This window comes from Citrus clementina, unplaced genomic scaffold (assembly GCF_000493195.1).
Source record: "Citrus clementina cultivar Clemenules unplaced genomic scaffold, Citrus_clementina_v1.0 scaffold_7, whole genome shotgun sequence".
NCBI classification, from domain to species: domain Eukaryota; kingdom Viridiplantae; phylum Streptophyta; class Magnoliopsida; order Sapindales; family Rutaceae; genus Citrus; species Citrus x clementina.
The window spans coordinates 17826321-17846587 of NW_006262075.1; the positions used below are offsets into that span (position 1 = coordinate 17826321).

Sequence of the window (20267 nt, forward strand, 5' to 3'; positions counted from 1 at the left end):
GTTAGTAGGCAAGAACTCATTAAACTCACCACGAAAATGCGAGAACTTATTAAACTTTACCATAGGTAAGTAGGAACTTGCAAAACTCGCCAAGGGTAGACGAGAACTTATTAAACTCTATTACGTGTACGCAAGCAAATCCTAAACTTTGCTACGAATAAGCAAGCAAAAAAATAAAAAATGCAAATTATCGCTAAGGTAAATAGTGGCCTCAATTCCCGAAACCTGATCGGGGTAAGATAAAGTGCCTAAACCTATTAACTAAACTCAACCATAAATAGGCGACTAAGAAAAAAGGCATATTCAACTCGATCATTAGCAGCAGTTGCTGGTTCAACTTAAACCTGAGCTCCTTTATCTTTTTTCTCCTTTATGTAGGCAACAATAGCTCCAGTAAGGTCATTCACGTTTAACTCAAGATGACTTTTCCCGAGAAACATCATAATACAATTATAACAATACTCGAGGCCAACATTGTAACTATCATCAGCCTCGTTCTCTAGGGTCCAAATACGGTCTTCTAAACCAGTAGCCATTCGCTAAGATTGAGATTCAAGGGATTTTATCTTCTGCTCAAATGAAGATTTCTAGTCGCCAAGCTGAGTCCTTAGAGCCTTTAATTCCTCCTCAAACTGGGCAATTTCAACATAATTATTGTTTTAACAGTCTCAGTCTTAGTCCTTTTATTTTAGGTCTAGATTTCGGTTTTCATCTTGTTGTCATACTTTGCAATTTACTCTTTATAGTTTGTCGCAACGTAGCCCAGCTAGTGGGAGCCAAACTAAAAGGTATTCATCAGTTTAGCAAAGGTGTAGTCTTCCATGTCCTCAATATCCTTCTTTTTGACTATTTTAACAGCAGAACTGGAGCTCTGACAAAAAAGGAGACATAGAGACTACACACAAAGAGTTGAGTAATGATAAGCAGGCTTGGTGAGTAATATTGGCAGAAGAGGGGATTTTTATATATATCGTTCCCAGCTTTGTTCGTTACACTCTCAAGATTAGAAATTAAAGGACTGATGTTTGGGTGATAAAATAGAGCGACCAGAATCAAGTTTTCTTTAAAGCATGATTATGCTCACTTCGCCATTTAAAACGGCCTGGAGGAAATTTGGCGATCAGTAGCAGGAGAGGAGACGGTTGAAACTGGGGACAAACCGGTAAAAATAACTTTTCCACTTTATTTGAAAATCCAAGGATTGAGTTTTATTCACAAAACCAATAACCCCATGATCTTAAGGAGTAAATGAGGTGGAATCCTATCAAAAAACACATAATCTTAGAATTTATAGGGGGTAAAGAGACAGCTCTATCCAAAGAACCCACTTCACCAAGATCCGAGAGAGAGAATTTTAAACTCTTATAAAACTCCCTAAAAGTAAAAGGATAAGGGTTCTAGAATTTTGAAGACATGTTACCCTTATCTAATCTTATGAAATTTGAAGATTTATCTTTTATCTTTTTTTATTTTGGATCATCATACCTCCTTATCATCATTCTTTCTTATTTAAGGGAGAGTTTCTTCTAACCTTTATTTTTTTTAGGTTCACTTTGATTGTTTTTCACCATGCAAACATTTATATACTCAGTTATCTAGTGAATATCCATGATACTGACTTGAGCGTCAAAGGGTTAACGCTAGAAAAACTTTTAATGCCCTTGATTGTTTTCTTTGTTGCCGGCACTCGCTAGGGTTGAATCATGCTCCCCAATTTCTACTTGTACTGGTTGGATTCTTGGTCGCCAACTTTTGCTTAGTTGTTTAAATCAAGGCAAGAAACTATCTCTCTACATAAACTAATTCAAATGCTAGCATTGGAATCTAGTAGGTAGCCCACACACCGACATGACTAGATTTTGGCGTCAACAACACTTAAGCACGAATATATAATTTGTTGATTATATATATATATATATATATATATATAGGAAAACAATCTCTTGCCCTATCAATATACTCATTCTAAATGTGGTCCAATAATATAAAAATTGTACAAATTATATGCAATATATTCTATTTGAAATATTTATATTTTTTCATAATATAAATAAAATCAACAGTAGCTCATTTGTCCCAAAATGCACTTTAAAAAAATAAATAGATTTGTACAAAAAAATTGAAAAAAAAAACGCCAATTAAATTACTTATGATTTTTTTAACAAAAAGGATTATTTTAAAGTTTCAATTTAGAAATGGCAAGTCTTTTTTTTTTTACAATATTACATCCAATATTTTAAAGTTTAATATGCGAGCTTTTTGAATATGATAGGTCATTTGTCATTTTATGCCAAAACGACAAGTTGTATGGTCGTTCCACACGGAAAAAACATTTCATCATCGGTACAATCGTAAACGACATAGTGTAAATAGTATGTGCTAATACATACTGTTTACGGTTCATCATTTGTAATTTGGAAATACACAACATGTAATTTGGTTCATCGATTTACGGACGACATGATAGCATCTTGTCTCATGTGATGATGACATGTCATTCACATACTTGAATTCCACATGATTTTAATGAAATTAAGAAATTGTTTGTTCTTTTAACAACTAAATAAAATAATAATATATTTCAACTATTCATATACTTTTTGCACATTTGTTTTATGTAACATCAAAATCAAGTTATTTGTTTATTTGGGTAAAACTCAGGGAAAAGTTTTAATTTGAAAATCATGCTTAAGTATGATTATATATTATTTACGCTTCATAGTTTGTATTTTGGAAAGAAAAGACATGCCATTTGATTGATCGGTGTATGGATGATGTGGCAACTTGTTTCACATGACAACGACATATCATCTAAATAGTTTAATTCCACATTATTTAAATGAAGATGACAAGTCGTTTATCATTTTATAGGAAACCATTATGTCGTACAGACTTCATGAATTCAATCAAAAAATAAAATAACTTGTTCTTCGAGTCTTGTTTTTAAATTATTGAATTCTTAAAAGTATATTTGTGTAAATTCTTGACCACACAAGGATAAACAATCTAGTAAAGAAATAAAAATATGATTTTACTGAAAATTAAATATCAAAATTAGGGGTGGGCATTTGGTTTTCAGATCGATTTGCAATTTGTTCGGGTTCAAAAATTCAACTCAAATGGGTTAAAAAATTATTTCAGTTCAATTCGGTTCAGTTTCAAACTCGATTCGATTTAGTTTGGGTTCTTAATTCAGTTCAGTTTCGGGTTGTTGATTTCATATTACAATAGAAATGAACAAATAATACAACAAATAATGAAATATTCGGGTTACTAAAGTCTAAAGCACAAAATTCAAAATATTCAACTACAAATTACAACAAAAAAAAAACAACACTTAAAAAAAATTTCAAAGTCATGAAGTTAATCGAAGTTAAATAAGAATAAACACAAATTATTTAATAAGATAAAACCATCTCCATTGCTTAATCAACAAACAAAAAATAATGAATCAAATCAATTTATTTTGTGAAAAGAAAAGCAAATAAGTGTAACAATTAACCTCCACCAAAGAAGCATCAAACAGTTACGTTAGACATGTACAATATAAAGCAATGACTGAATCTAAGCATAAAAATACATACATACATACATACTTATATTGTTGGGGAAAAATCAGGTTTTTAAATTTTTATAAAACCTTTTGAAGATCGCTCTCATATAATATATAAGAATTCGTATTCTAGAAATCGTACCTTGAAAATCCGAGTTGGCTTTTTCCGCTGAAGTGTTTTAGGCTCCTAGATCACGATCCGCCACCACCACTCCTGTTAGATCACGATCCGTCACCACCACGCTTGTTAGATCATGAACAGTCTTTAATGATCTTCCAGGTTATGACTCAGGTTCGATCTGCACTTGACGTGTGGGCGCCTTTATCACTACCAAAGCAACTAGCACGAGAAAATTTTTCTCTCAACAATGGAGAGAAAAATTTTATTCTCTGATCTGTATCAAGTGGCTTCATTCTTTTTCTGTTGAGAAAAATAAGCCTTATATATCTCCCTTTAGTGAAAACCCTAGGCTCCAAATAATGCAGTGGTGCAGTCAATTAAATTAGCTAACCCGGGGATCATTTGGGAACATACAATAGTGGCTACAATAATTAGGCTTGTAATTAAACTAGCCCAATTATTTAATTCCAAATCTACTCCACTAAAAGATTGGAACTGATTTCCATAATTGTATGCTCGAATAATAATTCGTCCCAAGCCACATTGATTTCTTTACTGCACAATCCTTTGTACCACATCGTTAATTAAATTGATATCTCAACTGTCCAATCAATTTAATAACATCTTATTCCTTGATCTTTACTGATTTTCTCTAATGATCATTTTCAACATACTAAATATGTTGACACACTCTGGCCAGAGAATTCTATGATCAAGTGCCGAAAACCCATCAAAAGATGTGTTGTACAAATTCTATATTGTTAATCCATAACTCCAATACTCATAATTGCTCCCACCAAGATACCGGGTAATCTTGACCACAAGGATGTGTCGTGCCCATTGGTAACTCAAATGGAATAACAATTACAATCATGAAATCATAATTAACTCAAGATTAAGATTACAGTAAAATCAACGCCTATGAGATTTAATAAGTCTGACAGTTATTACAAAGTTAATTAAATCTCATATGTGATCCTGTTCAATGTAGTCGTACTACATCAATAAATTCATACATGATTAAGACAAATCATTCAATGAATTTATTACAGTCTATACCTAAATAAAGTGCCCAACTTTATTTATCAACTGCGAACTAAATTTATTTAATCATAAGATAACTTGTATTTATGTCTTCTGTGAATCCACATGGTGATCACATAAATACATATAATATGATTAAATGGACTTTAATACAAGTATTAATGCAATTAAGATATTTGAATAAAATATTTCATTTATTTTATTAATCAGAAAAATAGTTTATTACAATTAAATAAACACATATGCTTTTAAAGAGCATATTTTCCCAACATATATAACCTCTATGAATAACCAATCCATAATTTCCAACTTGAGCTCTTGTCCGAGTAGATTTGAATTCAGTAAGGAATTAAGTAAATCCAAGCATAAATTCTCCAAAAGTTCTACCAGCACTTCACTAGCAACTTTGAAAACTTTTTCATGGCTCAATGATACTCTTAATGTTGAGATCATCAATAACTTCCCCTTTCTTGGCTAGGAAAGGGGAAATTATTTTTATTTCATTAATCAGGTAAAAGTTGTACATTCATGCACATTCACTACCAATGTGACTTTTTCAAGCAAAAGTAAAGTAAACACACCCTTCCATGACGCATTTAGAATTGTTACTGGACTCCCACCACCATTTGCAGCAAGATGCCTAATTCACACAACTTTTATATTGAGCATTTTGTAATGTTTGGAACTTGGTTGCTATCATGAGATGATGCCAAGGCTATCGTGAGCTAATGCCGTGTGCTATTATGGTGAGGCCATCGGTGGCTGAAGCTATAGTGGTGCGGCTTTGCGGCTGTCGTGGGCTAATTTGAGAGAAGAGAGATGAGGCTATGTTGTCTTCATGACTCAAAGGTTGTGCTGGCTATCGTGGAATGGTGGGGTGGCAGCCATTTGTTTCCGATTTAAGAGGGGAGTTGGGCTATGGTTTGTGTTAAGGTTTATGACGTTGTGTTGTGGCTTTGGGAAATTGACAATTGGGGATTAGGTTTTGGGCCTTGGTTTTGACCGTTTGTAGATTTGTGCTTTTTTTTTTAAATGTAAATATTTAAACCCGATTGGTTTTAAAAGTTGAATCCGTTCGATTTTAAGGGTTAACCTGAACTGAACCGAAAACTAAATTAAAATTCGAGTTTTGTTCAGTCCAAGTTAGTTCAAACCAGTCTATCCTAATTAAAATATTAAGATGATAATAAATTAAATTATTCTATTCCGATTTGGATCCGAACCCAAATAAGTATAAGTTTAAATTGTCATGAAGTTTAAATAACTAATTAACTCAATTGGAAACTGCAGCAATGAGAACGACATGCCGTTCACCTAACAAATAAAAGACAAACTAACTTACAGCGTCAAAATTTATCGACGACTTGGCATCTAGATGAAAACAGTGGACGACAAGTGTTGCTGAAATCCATCTGCTGATTCATTAATAATTGTAATAATAACAAACTATTAGACAAAGTAATAATAATAAGAAATTATGGGGGTCCGTATTTCATTTTACCTTCTCTTCCTCCTGAAGTATCCCGCGCTTATTTCGAAAATACATCACATAACACAACACCACCACAAGCTGTCTCTAGCCGGTTCGCTCTCGGCAGCTCCTTTCAATGTCCGAGCCAATCATTTTATCCGACGAGGAAGACCAAAATGCCCTCGAAACCCCGATCCAATGCCCGTACAAAAAAATCCGAACAGGACCCCACCCGGTAGCCCCTACAGTTCTGATCCTAGACGATGACCCGACCCCGAAAAAATCGGGTTTTGCCCCGTCGTCTTCGTCCACCCCCTCGTTCGTCGCCGAGACGCCGATGTCCGATGTTTGTATTATCAAATGCACTTCCCGCTCTTGGCTTGATCCTCAAATTAGGGTTTCGAATTCAGATGAAAATTTAGCTGGTTCGTTTCTTTTTATATATGTTTGTTTGAAATCGAAGTAAAATGAAAAAGTTAAATTATGGTTATGATGTTTTAGGCAAGCAATTGCGCACTGTTTGTTGTTTTTTTGGAGTAATTTGGAAATGCTATTATCTTTTACCACGCAAATTGAATGTTTATGGTTATTAATTTTTTTTGCGTTGCTATTCAGTGTACAATTCAGCTAAACTTGAAACGCAGTTGAGTATTTTTTGCAGTTAATATTGCTTGTGCTTGTTGCCAAAATAGGAAGAGTAACTCGTTCTTTGTGTTCTCAAATGGCCTGTGTTTAGATAGATGGTAATTGATTGCCGCTGCTTATGCTTTTTCATTTCTTTTATTGGCTATATCACAGGAAGTAGTAGATTGGTATGTTTAGAGTCTGACAACGAATGTGAAAGTGGTTCTGGAAGGGTAGATTTGGGGCAGAATGAATTGGTGCATTCTGATTCTGATGATGAAAAGGACTCAGAATGGGATTTAAGAATTGGTGAGTTGGAAATATTTTGAGAACTAGTAAGAATTTTGTTTTGTGTTTAGGTGTTTGTTTTCCTTCATATAAACAAAAAATTTACAGGAAATTTGTTTATCAGGAAATGCTGGATTCATACAAATGTCTGGGGACAGCTCTTCACAGCCAACCTGTTCAGAATATGATATGGACCTGGTATTTCCTACTGAGGGGTTATGATAGTAATACATCAAAATAAAACATGCTTGGATTAAGTGATACCAAAATAGTTAGGCTTTAATTATAGAAACTGAGTTACTTGCTAACCATTATCTTCCAGATGTTCAAACCTTGATGGTTCTTAAGGAAGTACAGAGTATTTGGTACCACTTTAAACCCAGAATATTACAGCTGTAGTGTATCAAAACCTCCTGTAGAGGGTATTTGAATTTCAAGTTCATGTATTGAAGCAAGAAGCTGATTCCTATGCATTAATATGCTATATGGCATTACTGTTGGCATGATAAATGCTAATGTATCCATGCATAAGTATGCTGATTTAGAGACATTTGCTTGCTTCACCAGCTTGGATATAGGTGACAATATTATTTAAAGTTCATGGAGACTAGCAAATTGAGGAAATGACATTACACTTACTTATTGATAACATCAGTTGTCCTATATCTGCTTTAGTTTGATTTCTTAATTACTTGTAAATATATTTTACATGTTTTCATTTCTTATGTACATATCTGAATTATATTTGAGTTCAGTATCTGCTGTAGTTACTGCTATAATTTTGGCCATGATACTATGATTGCTTGTTTCCCAAATTATGATATTTAGGCAGTTTTTTCTCAGCAGTAACTTTTTGCTTCTACTTTATTATTGAAACTTGTGACTTTCATTTTTTAACTAGAAAAAGAAAAAAAATTATGGAGTTTTGTGGTGCACTTGTATCTCTTCTTCTGAGTGTCTGTAGTTTGGGTAGCTTATTTTGTTTTATATCTTTAGCTAACTATTTCAAGGTTTGAGTTATTTTTTAGTTCTTTGTGGAAATAAAATGGGGTTACGCTAACAATCAAGTTTCTCCACTGTGTTTACCTAGATACTAATGATTTGACGACATTCAAACAGCTACAAGATTGTCCTGAAAAAGAAAATTTTAGCATGGAGCAGATGGGTAATCTGCTAAATACAAAAAGAAGCTTACAAGTCAATGCTGACAATAGAACAAGCACGGATGAAGCAGTGGGAAAGAAGAAGAAGATGACTAAGGAAGAAAGAATGCTCTTTATGGAGGAAAAGAAGAAAAAGAAGGAAGTAAGTCGCGTATTGAGGGTCCCAGTTTCATCTCAATATTTGGGTGACTGATCAGAATCTGTTATACAGGAAGAGAAACTTCGGAAGGCAGCATTGAAGGCTGAAGCTGCAGAATCAAAAAAATTGCAGAAAGAAATGCAAAAGTGGGCAAAGGGGAAGTTTGCACAAGATTCTATTGTGACTGAAATTGATGCAAAAGTAGTTGAATTGGGTTCAGTTGGAGGTTGGTTCTTTTTTATATCTTCTTTTCTTTTCTGGTGATTCATTACCGATGCTAATTTACTGTCATTTACTTTTCCAATTTGGTTATGGGATAAGTTCTCTGCTTTGTCCTACAGGCCATCTACTTACAAGGTTTGCAGAAAAAAGATTTAAATACCGCATAGCATCAAATCCAATTGAAAGATCAATTGTGTGGACCATGCCAGTTCCTGAACATATTTCCCAGGTAACTGTTTGGACTGAATATGAAGATTTTTCTTGCTACGATACTCAATATATCTATGGATTCTTAGTTTTCCCTTGTACCTCTGACATGACATCATAGTCTGATAACTAGGGTAGTTCTTAATCTTCTGCGAATGGTTGGAATTAACTGAGTAAATGACGTATTTTCATTGAATATTGATGCTTGATCACCCTAATAAATGCTGTATTTTTGGTAGAAAATATGATTATATGACCAGAAATTTATTTCCTGTGAATTTTTAAGGCATATGTGACAGTGTGACTCCAAGTCTTTGGTTGAAGGCTACTCGAAAATGCTTGTGACTCAAATGTTGGTTATTGTCTTCATCTGTCTCCTGTTGTCTGTATAACTTGGTTAAGAATTGATTTTTTATCACATGCTAATGTTCTTTAAAGTGCTATTGATTTTTCTTTTTATGCCTAGTTACCCTTCAAGTTGTAAGATATAAGATTCCTATTTTGTTTTATCTTCTTTTCCTTTTCTTGGGGGTTTAAATTGATATAGAGGTCAACATCGTTTTTAAGTTCTTCTATGCCCCTTTATTACACCGCTTTGCTCATGCAATATCAATATGAGGGTTTTAGCTATTGATGAGAATCCCAATGACTGTTATTTTGCCAATTTTATTTTGAGGTGCTGTATTCCAAGACAAGCTTGTGGGCTTGTCAAGTTTGTTAGCATTTTGGTATTTTTAGAAATAACCATATGATAAGCTTTTGTGCATCAGAAGTGAGTTTTTCTGATTATTCTTAACTTAACCGACTTAACCGATATCTATTACTTAAAATTTATAACATGAGATTGTCTTGGGAAAGTTTATATGTTACCTATTTATATAATTTTTTGAAATAGTCTGAATTCTCTACTACGAACTTCTAACTACTGGTCTGATAGTTATATTGTAATATATGTCATCCCTTCGTTTGTTCATGCTTTTTTTTTCCTTTTTTTTCCTCCTTTTTTCCTTTTTCTAATAAAATTAGAAACAAATGAAATATTCTTGATTGTCAAAATTAGCATTCGCTCAGATGTCAAATTTATATGTATGCATGAGAATATTGTTGTTCTGGTGAACCTTTAATTTGCACGTGTCTGTGATTATTAACATTTTGACTTATGCTCATTTTTATTTGTCACAGATATCTCCCCAAGGAATGGAAATTCCATACATATTACTCATATATGAGGCAGAAGAGTTTTGTAATCTTGTTCTCAATGAATCACTTATGGATCACGTTTCTTTAGTTCGAAGGCATTATCCATCTCATACAATTTGCTACCTCACAAATAGGTTAATGGCACATATAAGTAAAAAGTAAGGTGTTGATAAGTATAGTATCATACTATTTTTGCTGGGTATTTGTCGGCAATTGAGATGCAATATTGCAATCTATTGATACATGGACTCTGGTAATGTGGCAGAGAAAAGGAACGGTATAAGAATCCAGCAAATAATAGTGGTTGGAGACGTCCACCTGTTGAGGAGGTCAAATGACTTACTGAGATTCCAAACAATTACCATATATTAATGCTCTATATAACTGAAGAATTTTTGTTACAGGTGCTGGCAAAATTGACCACCCATTTTTTCAGGGTACATTCCAGGCAGTGTATTGATGAAGCTGAAGTAGCTGAACATGTTGTTGGTTTAACAAGTAGCCTAGCCTCTTGCCAATTCAGGTACTGTATTATCTCATAGTCATGAGTGTAATCTTGGTTTTGAGTGAGATGGAAACAATACAGACTAGTGATCAACATAATCCTGATATCATTTCTATATTCTTTTGCAGTTAATTTTTATTTTTAAGTTTTATTTTCTTTCTTAGGTTATATATTTTTCTGCCTCAATTGAAAAATAAATTCCTTTCAGAAAATCTTGAGTCTGAAAAAATTCAACAATTATTTGAACATACAACTATATGTCTCTCACTCTTTAATATACTGTTATAAGTTTATTAATGTTAGTCTTATTTAGCTGTCCAGCCCATTTAAATTACTTGGGGTTTTTACTATTGGAGACTTTTACAGGTGTTTGTTTCTATGAACAACTGAAGGAACACCTTATCTTTCATCCTTGTATTGTATGCTTGTGCACATGTGTCAGTGAGTCTTGCATTCTTTTCCATATTTTAGCTGGTAAATGATCTGAAACTGCTTCATACTTTCAATTGCAGAAAGAAATTAACTCGACTATCTGTAAACGCCAATGGATCCCTTATCTCGAAGGACTCTGTAGATAAGAATTTAATAAAAAAGAGCCCGTGGTGAGTATGCTATAATTTCGTACTCTCTATCTTTAACTGTATTTTTTACTTGGATTCATCTGAAGAAGAAAAATGTCAAAATGAATTGTTGAAATTGTTTGATTAGAATTGTTGAACTCAACGTTCTGGAACAAAATATTTAGGAAATTTCATCTTGAATTTTACTGTCATGTAATTTTATCTAAAATAGTTAAAACCAACCCAGCTATTGTTCTGTTGCAAAAGGATATATGAACATTCTATGTTTTGTGCATTAAGCCATTGGACAGTGGTACTTAGCTCAGTCACAGACTTGCACTGGATAGATGTTCTACGAAAGAAATTTGATAAGCGTGTGGATGGTATTGCTTATCAGCTTATACAATAACAGCCTGTTTCAGCTACATTGATAACTTTGACGAATAATCGATAGAATATTGGCAATAGTAGTGCCGCTTTTGACTGATGAGTTACATATCATGCTTTGTGACCTCCCTGGTATTTGTAGAATTATCCGCTACCTATTAAGCTGAACGACCTCCTTTTTTCACTTTCATGCTAAGTAGAGCCTTCCATGTCTCTCATGCATCTCATGGCTTTGCTATCTTTCTCACCAGTTAATCCCCAACCATTAGTGTGCAACATGTTGCTTTCTGAGCAGGCTCTGAATTTTTATATCTGAATTCTCTGTTATGTCCAGGTTAAAAGCTTTGGTATCTATTCCAAAGGTACAGCCACGATATGCCATTGCTATATGGAAGAAGTACCCTACTATGAAAGCTCTATTGAGCATTTACATGGACCCTAGTAAATCAGTAAGTGTAAAGGCAAAAATGTCTTCTTTATATTTGATTGATACTTGATAGTAAATATGTGCTGTCTTTTTGACATTTTGTTTTGAACACCTGTATGACTTTGTTCACTTTATATGAGCCTAGAAATTTGAAGGACTTCATTGTACCCTGGATAGCATCTAGATTGTACTTTACCATCTTTAATTGTGCTGTTAAAGAAAGAAAATCTATATAATTTCCCTCTTGGAGGAATTGGTTTAGTTTTGCAATTACAATAACATGTTATGGTTTTGTCCACTTTGGTTGTGTTGTTGGTTACTACTTTCATTGAGGCCTTATTTTATAGATATATAAATAATAAAGGATTGTGAAAAAAGATTTTCAGCAGCACAGAGCTAGTTTGAGCGTCACAGTTGGTGTAATTGATCCTTTCTGGTGCTTGCCTTATTACGTCATCCAAAATTTCTCTAAGTAGCTCTGCATCTTGGGTTTAGGGTGTAAGGAAAACCGAATCCTACACACTGCATCTTTCGCGTCAAAGTACCAAGTTTTATGCAATATCTTTATGTTAATATTTCTTAATTTGGTTCTTATATTAAGCAAATATATAAATAAATAAAAACACACATACAAACCCATTTTCAATGGATCCCAGATATGATAGCAGAAAACCTCTTGTTACAGTAATGCTTGGTGATGTGACCTTGTTCTACTCTGTTTCTGTTACTACAATGAATGGTTTGACTTGTGTTTGTTGTTTCTTAAAATACTCACGAAAACAAAATACTTGTATTGCTCTTATTTTGGAACTTCAGGTGCATGAAAAGGAGTTTCTGCTCAAGGATTTGACTGTCGACGGATTACTTGGTGGCAATAGAAAACTAGGAGAGGTTTGCTCAAAGAGAGTGTACAGAATACTCATAGCTCAAAGTGGGAGCATCAAAACAGATGATATTGAAGACGGTGCTGATTTCTTCAGATGTCAGTCAAATTAAAGTAACTTCCGATGGTAATTCTTGGTTTTTGCTTTAGTTTAATCAACAACGTTACAGGTGTGTATATTTGTTTTCAAGTTCATCTGTAGTTTTATCACATGCTTCATCTCTACAGCAGTTTATATATTTTCCTATTTCCTACATTTTCCAAGTATGCATGATTTTATTGTCCAACTTAGAGCACTCCTATTAAATGGCGTCTGAAAATTCATTGTGTCCTTGTAATATCTCAAGATCGGTTGGCCTGATGAGATACTGATGTGAGCTGAAGCGACGGCCAATTAATGGATTTGAGATATGTGGTCTTAGATTGTTGTATTTGTTTATCCTAGCAAGCATTTGATGATTGCTTAGGTGGTGGCCATTGGATATCCATTATTATACTGCCGTCTAGCTCGGATTGTTGTTGTTTTCTGAATTCCAAACAAATCTTGTTGCCTTCATCTGGTTGTTTTCACGATTAGCTTTTTAAGATTCGAGCCAATCTAAGTGAAGTCATTATTATTTTGATCCTAGAGATTTTATTGAGAATTATATTGATTTATGTATGATGAGTTGAAGATTGGCTTCCCTCCACCACGATTACTTAAATTGTGATGTTGGTTTAAGTTATATTTGATAATCCTGGTGGTCACATATACAATTTGATCCTGCTATCTCTCTTTGGAAGAAACTTCTAGTGGTGATTGATTTTTTATACTATCATTAATATGATAGATAGCAGCGATTGACACCTTAATGTGGTGTCTCATCTATCACATTAATAATGGTATAAAAAATAAGTAATAACTTAATATGTGACAATCATTGATGAGTGCCACATGAGTTGAAATTTTGAATCCTCTTTGGAAGACACTTTTTATAGTCATTGATTTTTTATACGATTATTAATGTGATGACACTTTTAGCAATTGACATGTTAACATAATGTTTCATCTATCACATTGATAAAGGTATAAAAAATCAACAGCAGCTTAATACGTAACATTCATTGGTTAGTGCCACATGAGTTGGGTTTTTTTTTTTTTTTTTTGGAGAGGAAATATTAGTACTATTATTTTTTTGAGTTGGAAAATGAATCCTCTCAATGTGACGAGTGAAATGCTTGAAATTGAGGCACAGAGGCTTGCCTTGAGGGCCCAGCAACAAGTAAAGCAATAACATTATTAAAGTAATCTGCAAGGCCGTATTATACAGAACTTGTGGGCATCACCATTAATGGACCTAATTTTGAATGGGGCCTCCACCTCACCTCGATATCAATGGTGGCCTTTTCATTTCATACCTTAAACGTGCTCTGCCCACCATCTCCACCAACTATTTCTACCAACATTCCATCATCATTAGTGTCATTAAAAGCTCCACTCCAAGTCCCAATAAACATTCGGTGATAATTTGCTCTCGCAGCAATGAAAGAAATTCTAATAAAAAAAATGTTAAACATTTTAAATTTTTAATTTCAAGAAATTATCTTAAATTATAAAATTTAAGTAAACTAATTATATTTTATAAGTTTTTAGTATAAAAAATTTAAGATGTGCAGCACTATTTTATTTTTTCATAAAAATTGTTATTCTCACTCTTGTAGAAAGTGGAATCCTATAATGATAAATTTATAAATTATTATCTTAGTGTCATTTCTAACCTATTTTAAATTCAAAAAACGACAAAAAAAATAAATTTTAAATCATGTAACAAACCATGCATTATTGTTATTATTTTTAAAGTTCTTAAGCCTCGTAGTCGTTGAATTCAAGCTATATTAAATTAGTTTACATCAATATCATATCTAAAACTTCGATATTTATTCATATGTTAACGCTCTTAAGAAGAGTTGCTGGGGAAGGCACTAGTCAAAGTCAATAAAAATTGTCATAAGCTTTTCATGAAATATTATTTTTGAGTTAATTATTTTGGAATTATGAGCCATTTCTATCCTTTTTATTTGCAAGGCAAATTATTTTGTCTAATAGAAATCCATTTGATACTATGTAAAAAATCTTGATTCTTGATGATTCAACTTCATAGAATGGTGATATGATCTAAGATCTTAAACTCTTATTAAAATATAAGACGAATTGACAACAATGTAAATATAATTTTACATCGTTATAAATTATTTGACAATTTCATAAATTGTCAAAACTCATCCGAATTTTAATTCCAGATTGAAAATTTTTCCTTATACTCCGTAATAATCAAATCTTTAGTCCACGTCATAGCCCATGCACACCGCACTAATTGACATGCACCAATAAATTTTTTGCATGCAATTTTATATATCAAAAAGTAGCTTCGCATTATTATGCCTGTGCTCTATAAAGTAGAAGTAAATAGACCTCACCTTGTCTTCTTAGGGAGCTCTCGGGTCATGGAGAAAAGCAAATCATTTTCAGGGAATCCAAGCTCCTGCTTCGACGCCCAGTTCGGGTTCGAGGATCGGTCGAAATCTTATAGCTTCAACGGTCCGACCGGGAAGGCGGATGTGTTAGCCTCTTCAGGCAACCCAGAGAGCAAGAGGAGGAAAAGGGTGGCTGCTTATAATATGTACACTATGGAAGGTAAGCTCAAGTCATCGCTTCGCAACAGTTTCAAGTGGATCAAGAACAAGTTCAGTGATGATTAATGCGATGTTTGAAGTAAGCAAGCTGTTCTTTGGCAACAGAAATTAGGGTTCTTCTTCTTCTTTTTTTTTTTTTTTAATCCCATAATTGAATTGTGATTATGTTTTGAAGTTTGTGTATAAGGAGCTTGTAATATAAATCGATGATCGTCATGTGTTTGTTGTTTGTTCGTGTTTCTTTCTTATTGCCTCCGAGCACTGCATGTTAACTACAGATTGATGATTGACGAGCCTGTTTAATTAACAAACTATTGAGCTTTACTATTTCAATGGGCTTGCAATCTGTAGGGGTGCATTTAGACGCATTAAATTAAATTGGGCAGAAACACTTTAAAGACCCATCACTTGTGAGTCCATTTTAATGGGGCTTCTTAAGTACAGATGAATTTATTGATACAAGTTTGAAGTTTACATTCTTCCCACGAAGCGATGCCAATAATTCACTTTCGATCATTCTTTACCTCTCCTTCGGCTCTTGTTACATCTATGAGCTATTATATTAATTACGAACTCTAAAATACATCTAATGGCCTCTTCAACTTAGGGAAGTAAAGATAAATAAAGCAGCAATGTAGAATTTTAGAGAGGAATTCATGCAATAATATTTGCGTGTGTTTCCTAGATTTCAAAAAACAATACAATAGTCGAGTGGTCAGGGCTGCTGTCCTCCAACTTGGAGGGCAGCAGTTCGAACCCCCATAAATACATTGTGGGGATATTTTCTTTTTTAATTAAAAATTGAGTGAAGGTAGTTTATTTTTTTTATCTAAGAGTGAGCAGTAGACATCTCTCGAATATTTGTGAGGGTTAAAATCTGGGCAGAACTCCATTAGCATTAATGTAAGTTGGTCCCAGTAATAGTCTGATTTGTAAATATCGGTTATAGTCTCATATAATATAAGTTGTAGTTTGAGCATTAATCTCATGTAATAAAAAAAACAATACAATAATCATAACTACATATACAAGAAGAAATGAGAAAGCCTTTAAATTGAACCTTTCTTTGGACCACAAAGAAATAAAGGGAGAAAAGATAACATTTATAGTAGAAATCTTTTTTTTTTGTGGGGATAAATTTTATAATAGAAAATAGAAAGAGCATAAAGCAATAACATTCTCGAGAAAGCCTCCACTTACAAAAACAAAATATAAACATAAAAAATAAATAATAAAAAGAGTAAAAATAATTCATAAAAGATAACATTAATCAACATTCATTCATAGTTGGATCGTGTAAATATAATTGTAATTTGAAAGGCTACATGGTATAAACTTATTAAATCTTTGGCGATAAACAGGATTAAAAAAAAAAAAAACTAGACCAAATTTTCCAAAACTGCCCTTTTCTTTTCTCATACTCATCCCTTCAACGTGCGCGACCGACAATAATTTTCTTTCCAACATATTAAGGGTGTTTCTATAATTTCAATAATTTTGGGTATACTTCTTCAAGAATCTGTCAAGAAAGCGTACTTTTCACAAAGAATGAGTTTTGCAGCATATGCGGAACAAAAACTCCCAATAACTTGTAAAAGCTCCGGCCAGAAGAAAGGCCGCCGCCGGCCAGAGTTAATGAGTTGAGTTAACCCTATATCTTTGCAACACCACCGGAAATCAGAAGAACCCACTGCCGGCGACCCCGAAACCCTTAAAAAGGTAATTTTGAGTAATATTAGCCTTCAATTCAGTAACTTTTTCTTCCCAAAAAAATTAATTTTTTTTCTCAATTTTCAAAAACTTTGGTGAATTTGTAGGTGCAAGAATAAATGGGAGTTATTAAAGACGGTAAAGTCTCTGGAAATTTACCGAGCAATGAGGTTTTTGCGGTTCACTATCCAGGTTATTCTTCATCAACATCTCGTGCAATTCAGACTCTTGGCGGAAGTGAAGCAATTCTCAAGGTCCAAACAAACTACACTTATGAAATTTTCCCAATATTTGTTGTAATTAATGTAGTACAAGCTTATTTTATGTGTCAGTATTGCTCTTGCTCTTGTAATGATATGGGGTCCGTAGATGTTGAGTAAAGTGATAATTGTTTCTTTTCTTATTAGCTGTTGGGTTTTAAGTTGCATAAATAGCTGTCATCTGCTGCAGAAGAAATAATTTTGTTTGTAAATGTTATTTATTCCATGGTTAGTATTTGCGCATGTTTATGTGTGTATAATGGATGGGATCCCAAGGATTAGGGCATAACAGGGCATGTGAGGATATATGTGCTCATCGAAATGTGCTTTTAGGAGTCAAGGATGTGTAAAGAATCACTGGAACATAAATTCTTGAATATATGGTAAGATAGATAAAGTCGCTTGTATGGCTGGCGATTTATATATGTTTGTTTTACTATATGTATGAAAATTAGTTTGTGTTCGTTTAGATTGAAATTTTCAATGTATGAATATAAGCCTGTGCCGTTTTTTTTTTTTTCCTCCTATAATTTAACATCTATTTTTGCCATCTCAATTCTTTCCGAGATATGATTTTGGGGCTGTAATTCTGTGCTTCCGAGTAAATTCTTATTTCATTCTCATGTCAAACTGCTGCTAATTTATGATTAATCGTGTCCTGTTTAGGCTCGTAGTTCAAAGTCTAACAAGTTGGAGCTTCGTTTCCGACCTGAAGACCCATACTCACACCCTGCATTTGGAGAAGTTCGTCCCTGTAACAACTTGCTATTAAAAATGTCTAAAAAGAAGACGTCACAGCCTTGTGATGGCCAAAGCCCTAAACTTTCCAACCAGACATTCAAGCATCCATTGCATGATGCAGCTGATGTTGGAAATGTTCCAGAGATACATCAGCTTGAAAGTGACTCAGTTGTCTCTAGAAAAGAAGCTGAAAAGCAGAAATCAGAAGACCAAGTAAATCTTTTTGCTGATATTGTTGCTCGGGTCTCTGAGGCTTATCACTTTGATGGTCAGAATTCAATAGTTTGCTATTGTTATATGCTCATTGACATTTTCATTTATCTTCATTACTAATAAGTTGATCTTTCCTTGTTTCTAAAATTTGTCAAGGAATGGCTGACTACCAACATGTTGTCGCTGTTCATGCTGATGTTGCTCGGAGGAAAAAGAGAAACTGGACAGAAGTAGAGGAGCCACAGTTTGGTGAAGCCTTTATATTTTTATTTTCTCTACTCCTTGAGAAGTGACATGTAAAATATCATGTTTGGTTCGTTTTCCCTATCAAAATGATTTATTCTCAACTTTCAGAGAAGGGTGGTCTCATAGATCTAGATGAGGACGATGTAATGATGATATTGCCCCCACTTTTTGCACCTAAAGATGTTCCAGAAAATTTAGTGTAAGGCACACTTTTCTCTTATTTGGATATACTTGAACCTTGTTTAATTGATTCCTAATAAGATTTTTCCGTGGAGAGTTTATATTACATATCTCATTGAATTAAATGCACTACATTGACCAATTTCATAATTTTTATGTAACAAAATCCACTTCCTTTATCTTGATATATATATAATCTACAGCTATCTGTTGCTAGATTATTGAAGAACTTTTAGTCGCGCGTTATTTTTCCTGACTGACTATTTAATCTTTTTCAGGTTAAGACCATCAGTCATTCCAAGCTCATTGAAGAAAGAAGCAAGAGTTGAGCAAAACATTTCAGAGGTATTGATGAAAAAGTTAATACTTCTGTTCTCCTTTTATTCTATTTTGTTTACTTTTTAGACTGTTAAGTTGCCGCCAAAACGTTTTTACTTTTATTTTATTGATTTTTTATTGCCTAATGTTTATATGTGTATGTATATGGGATAATACATTTCCATATTTAGTCATATTTGATAGCCTAATAAGTTCCACCAAGTCTTTGCTATGGTAGATGTTTATCTTCCGCAACTTGCTCCACACATTTCTTCTTATGGGTTTGATTTCTTATATTTAATCTGGACGCAGTAGTTTTAGCAGTGCTTTAGATTTGATACCCAATATTATACAATTAATATACTTCTTTTTGTTTCTGAGAAAATAGTATTAATAATAATAAATACAATTAATATTGTTCTTTTATATTAGCTTAAAGCTGTAGGAGTCATAAAGTTGGAATTGGTTGATATTGAGCAATAGAATGGTTAAGTCATGATAGGGCCCTCTTACCTGTTCACCGTTTTGCTTGTGAAGCCCATATCTAAAATATGAAATGCTAATGCATTTATAAACAATACTTCTTAATAAACATTCTTGTGTTAATCTTTTGTTAGTTTTAATAAGTGAACTTTATGGATAAAAAATTGGAGTCAAACTTATTTCGTGATTAAAAATGTAGCTTAACAGTTAATTAAATGAAATCAATTTCTACTGATTAACCCCTTAAAAATTTGATGGAGCTTCAAAGTGAATTTCTTATTTTGGAGTTTGACACATGAAAAATTTGAAACTGATTATACACTTTGGAGGAGGCTGAATCTATCTTTATCTCCTTAATTGTACATACAATAGGAAAGAAACAGAATTCCATGCATCATCATTTTCTGGGAAGTTTTTCGGCTGCAATTTATTGTGCTTCCAAAGAGAATGATCTGACTTAGTAATCTTTACATGTCTCATTTCAGATGTCAACTATATTATTTAAAGCAATGTTCTGTCCGCTATCAAGCACATAATCTCATATCATATGGCGATGGTTAGTAATGCTTTAATTGACAAGACTTTTGTTGTTTTCTATGCAGAAGGATATAGAGTCGGGTCTTGCAATTGACTTTAACATCAAAGATAT

The 20267-nt window shown here is 33.4% G+C and overlaps 2 protein-coding genes across 4 annotated transcripts in view; both read left to right on the top strand.

The window, feature by feature from the left end:
• The first annotated feature begins 6237 nt into the window (after positions 1-6237).
• LOC18036169 (crossover junction endonuclease EME1B) lies at positions 6238-13428 on the top strand. Its single transcript, XM_006427859.2, has 12 exons — positions 6238-6614; positions 6988-7122; positions 7226-7299; positions 8221-8406; positions 8476-8629; positions 8745-8854; positions 10015-10190; positions 10298-10361; positions 10437-10555; positions 11050-11139; positions 11819-11933; positions 12728-13428. The coding sequence occupies exons 1-12, from the start codon at positions 6326-6328 to the stop codon at positions 12905-12907; spliced, it is 1692 nt and encodes a 563-aa protein (XP_006427922.1). The 5' UTR covers positions 6238-6325; the 3' UTR covers positions 12908-13428.
• Positions 13429-16948: 3520 nt separating this feature from the next.
• Positions 16949-20267, top strand: part of LOC18037546 (general transcription factor 3C polypeptide 5) — a 12664-nt gene continuing 9345 nt past the window's right edge. For 2 of the 3 annotated variants that reach the window (XM_024180132.1, XM_006427862.2), the window contains exons 1-7: positions 16950-17186; positions 17285-17431; positions 18104-18446; positions 18548-18640; positions 18746-18836; positions 19096-19162; positions 20221-20263. In XM_024180132.1, coding sequence (XP_024035900.1) covers positions 17297-17431; positions 18104-18446; positions 18548-18640; positions 18746-18836; positions 19096-19162; positions 20221-20263 — 772 coding nt within the window. In that variant the 5' untranslated portion in view covers positions 16950-17186; positions 17285-17296. Of the gene's footprint in view, positions 17187-17284; positions 17432-18103; positions 18447-18547; positions 18641-18745; positions 18837-19095; positions 19163-20220; positions 20264-20267 lie in introns of all 3 variants that reach the window. The other variant, XM_024180134.1, reaches the window with a different exon arrangement.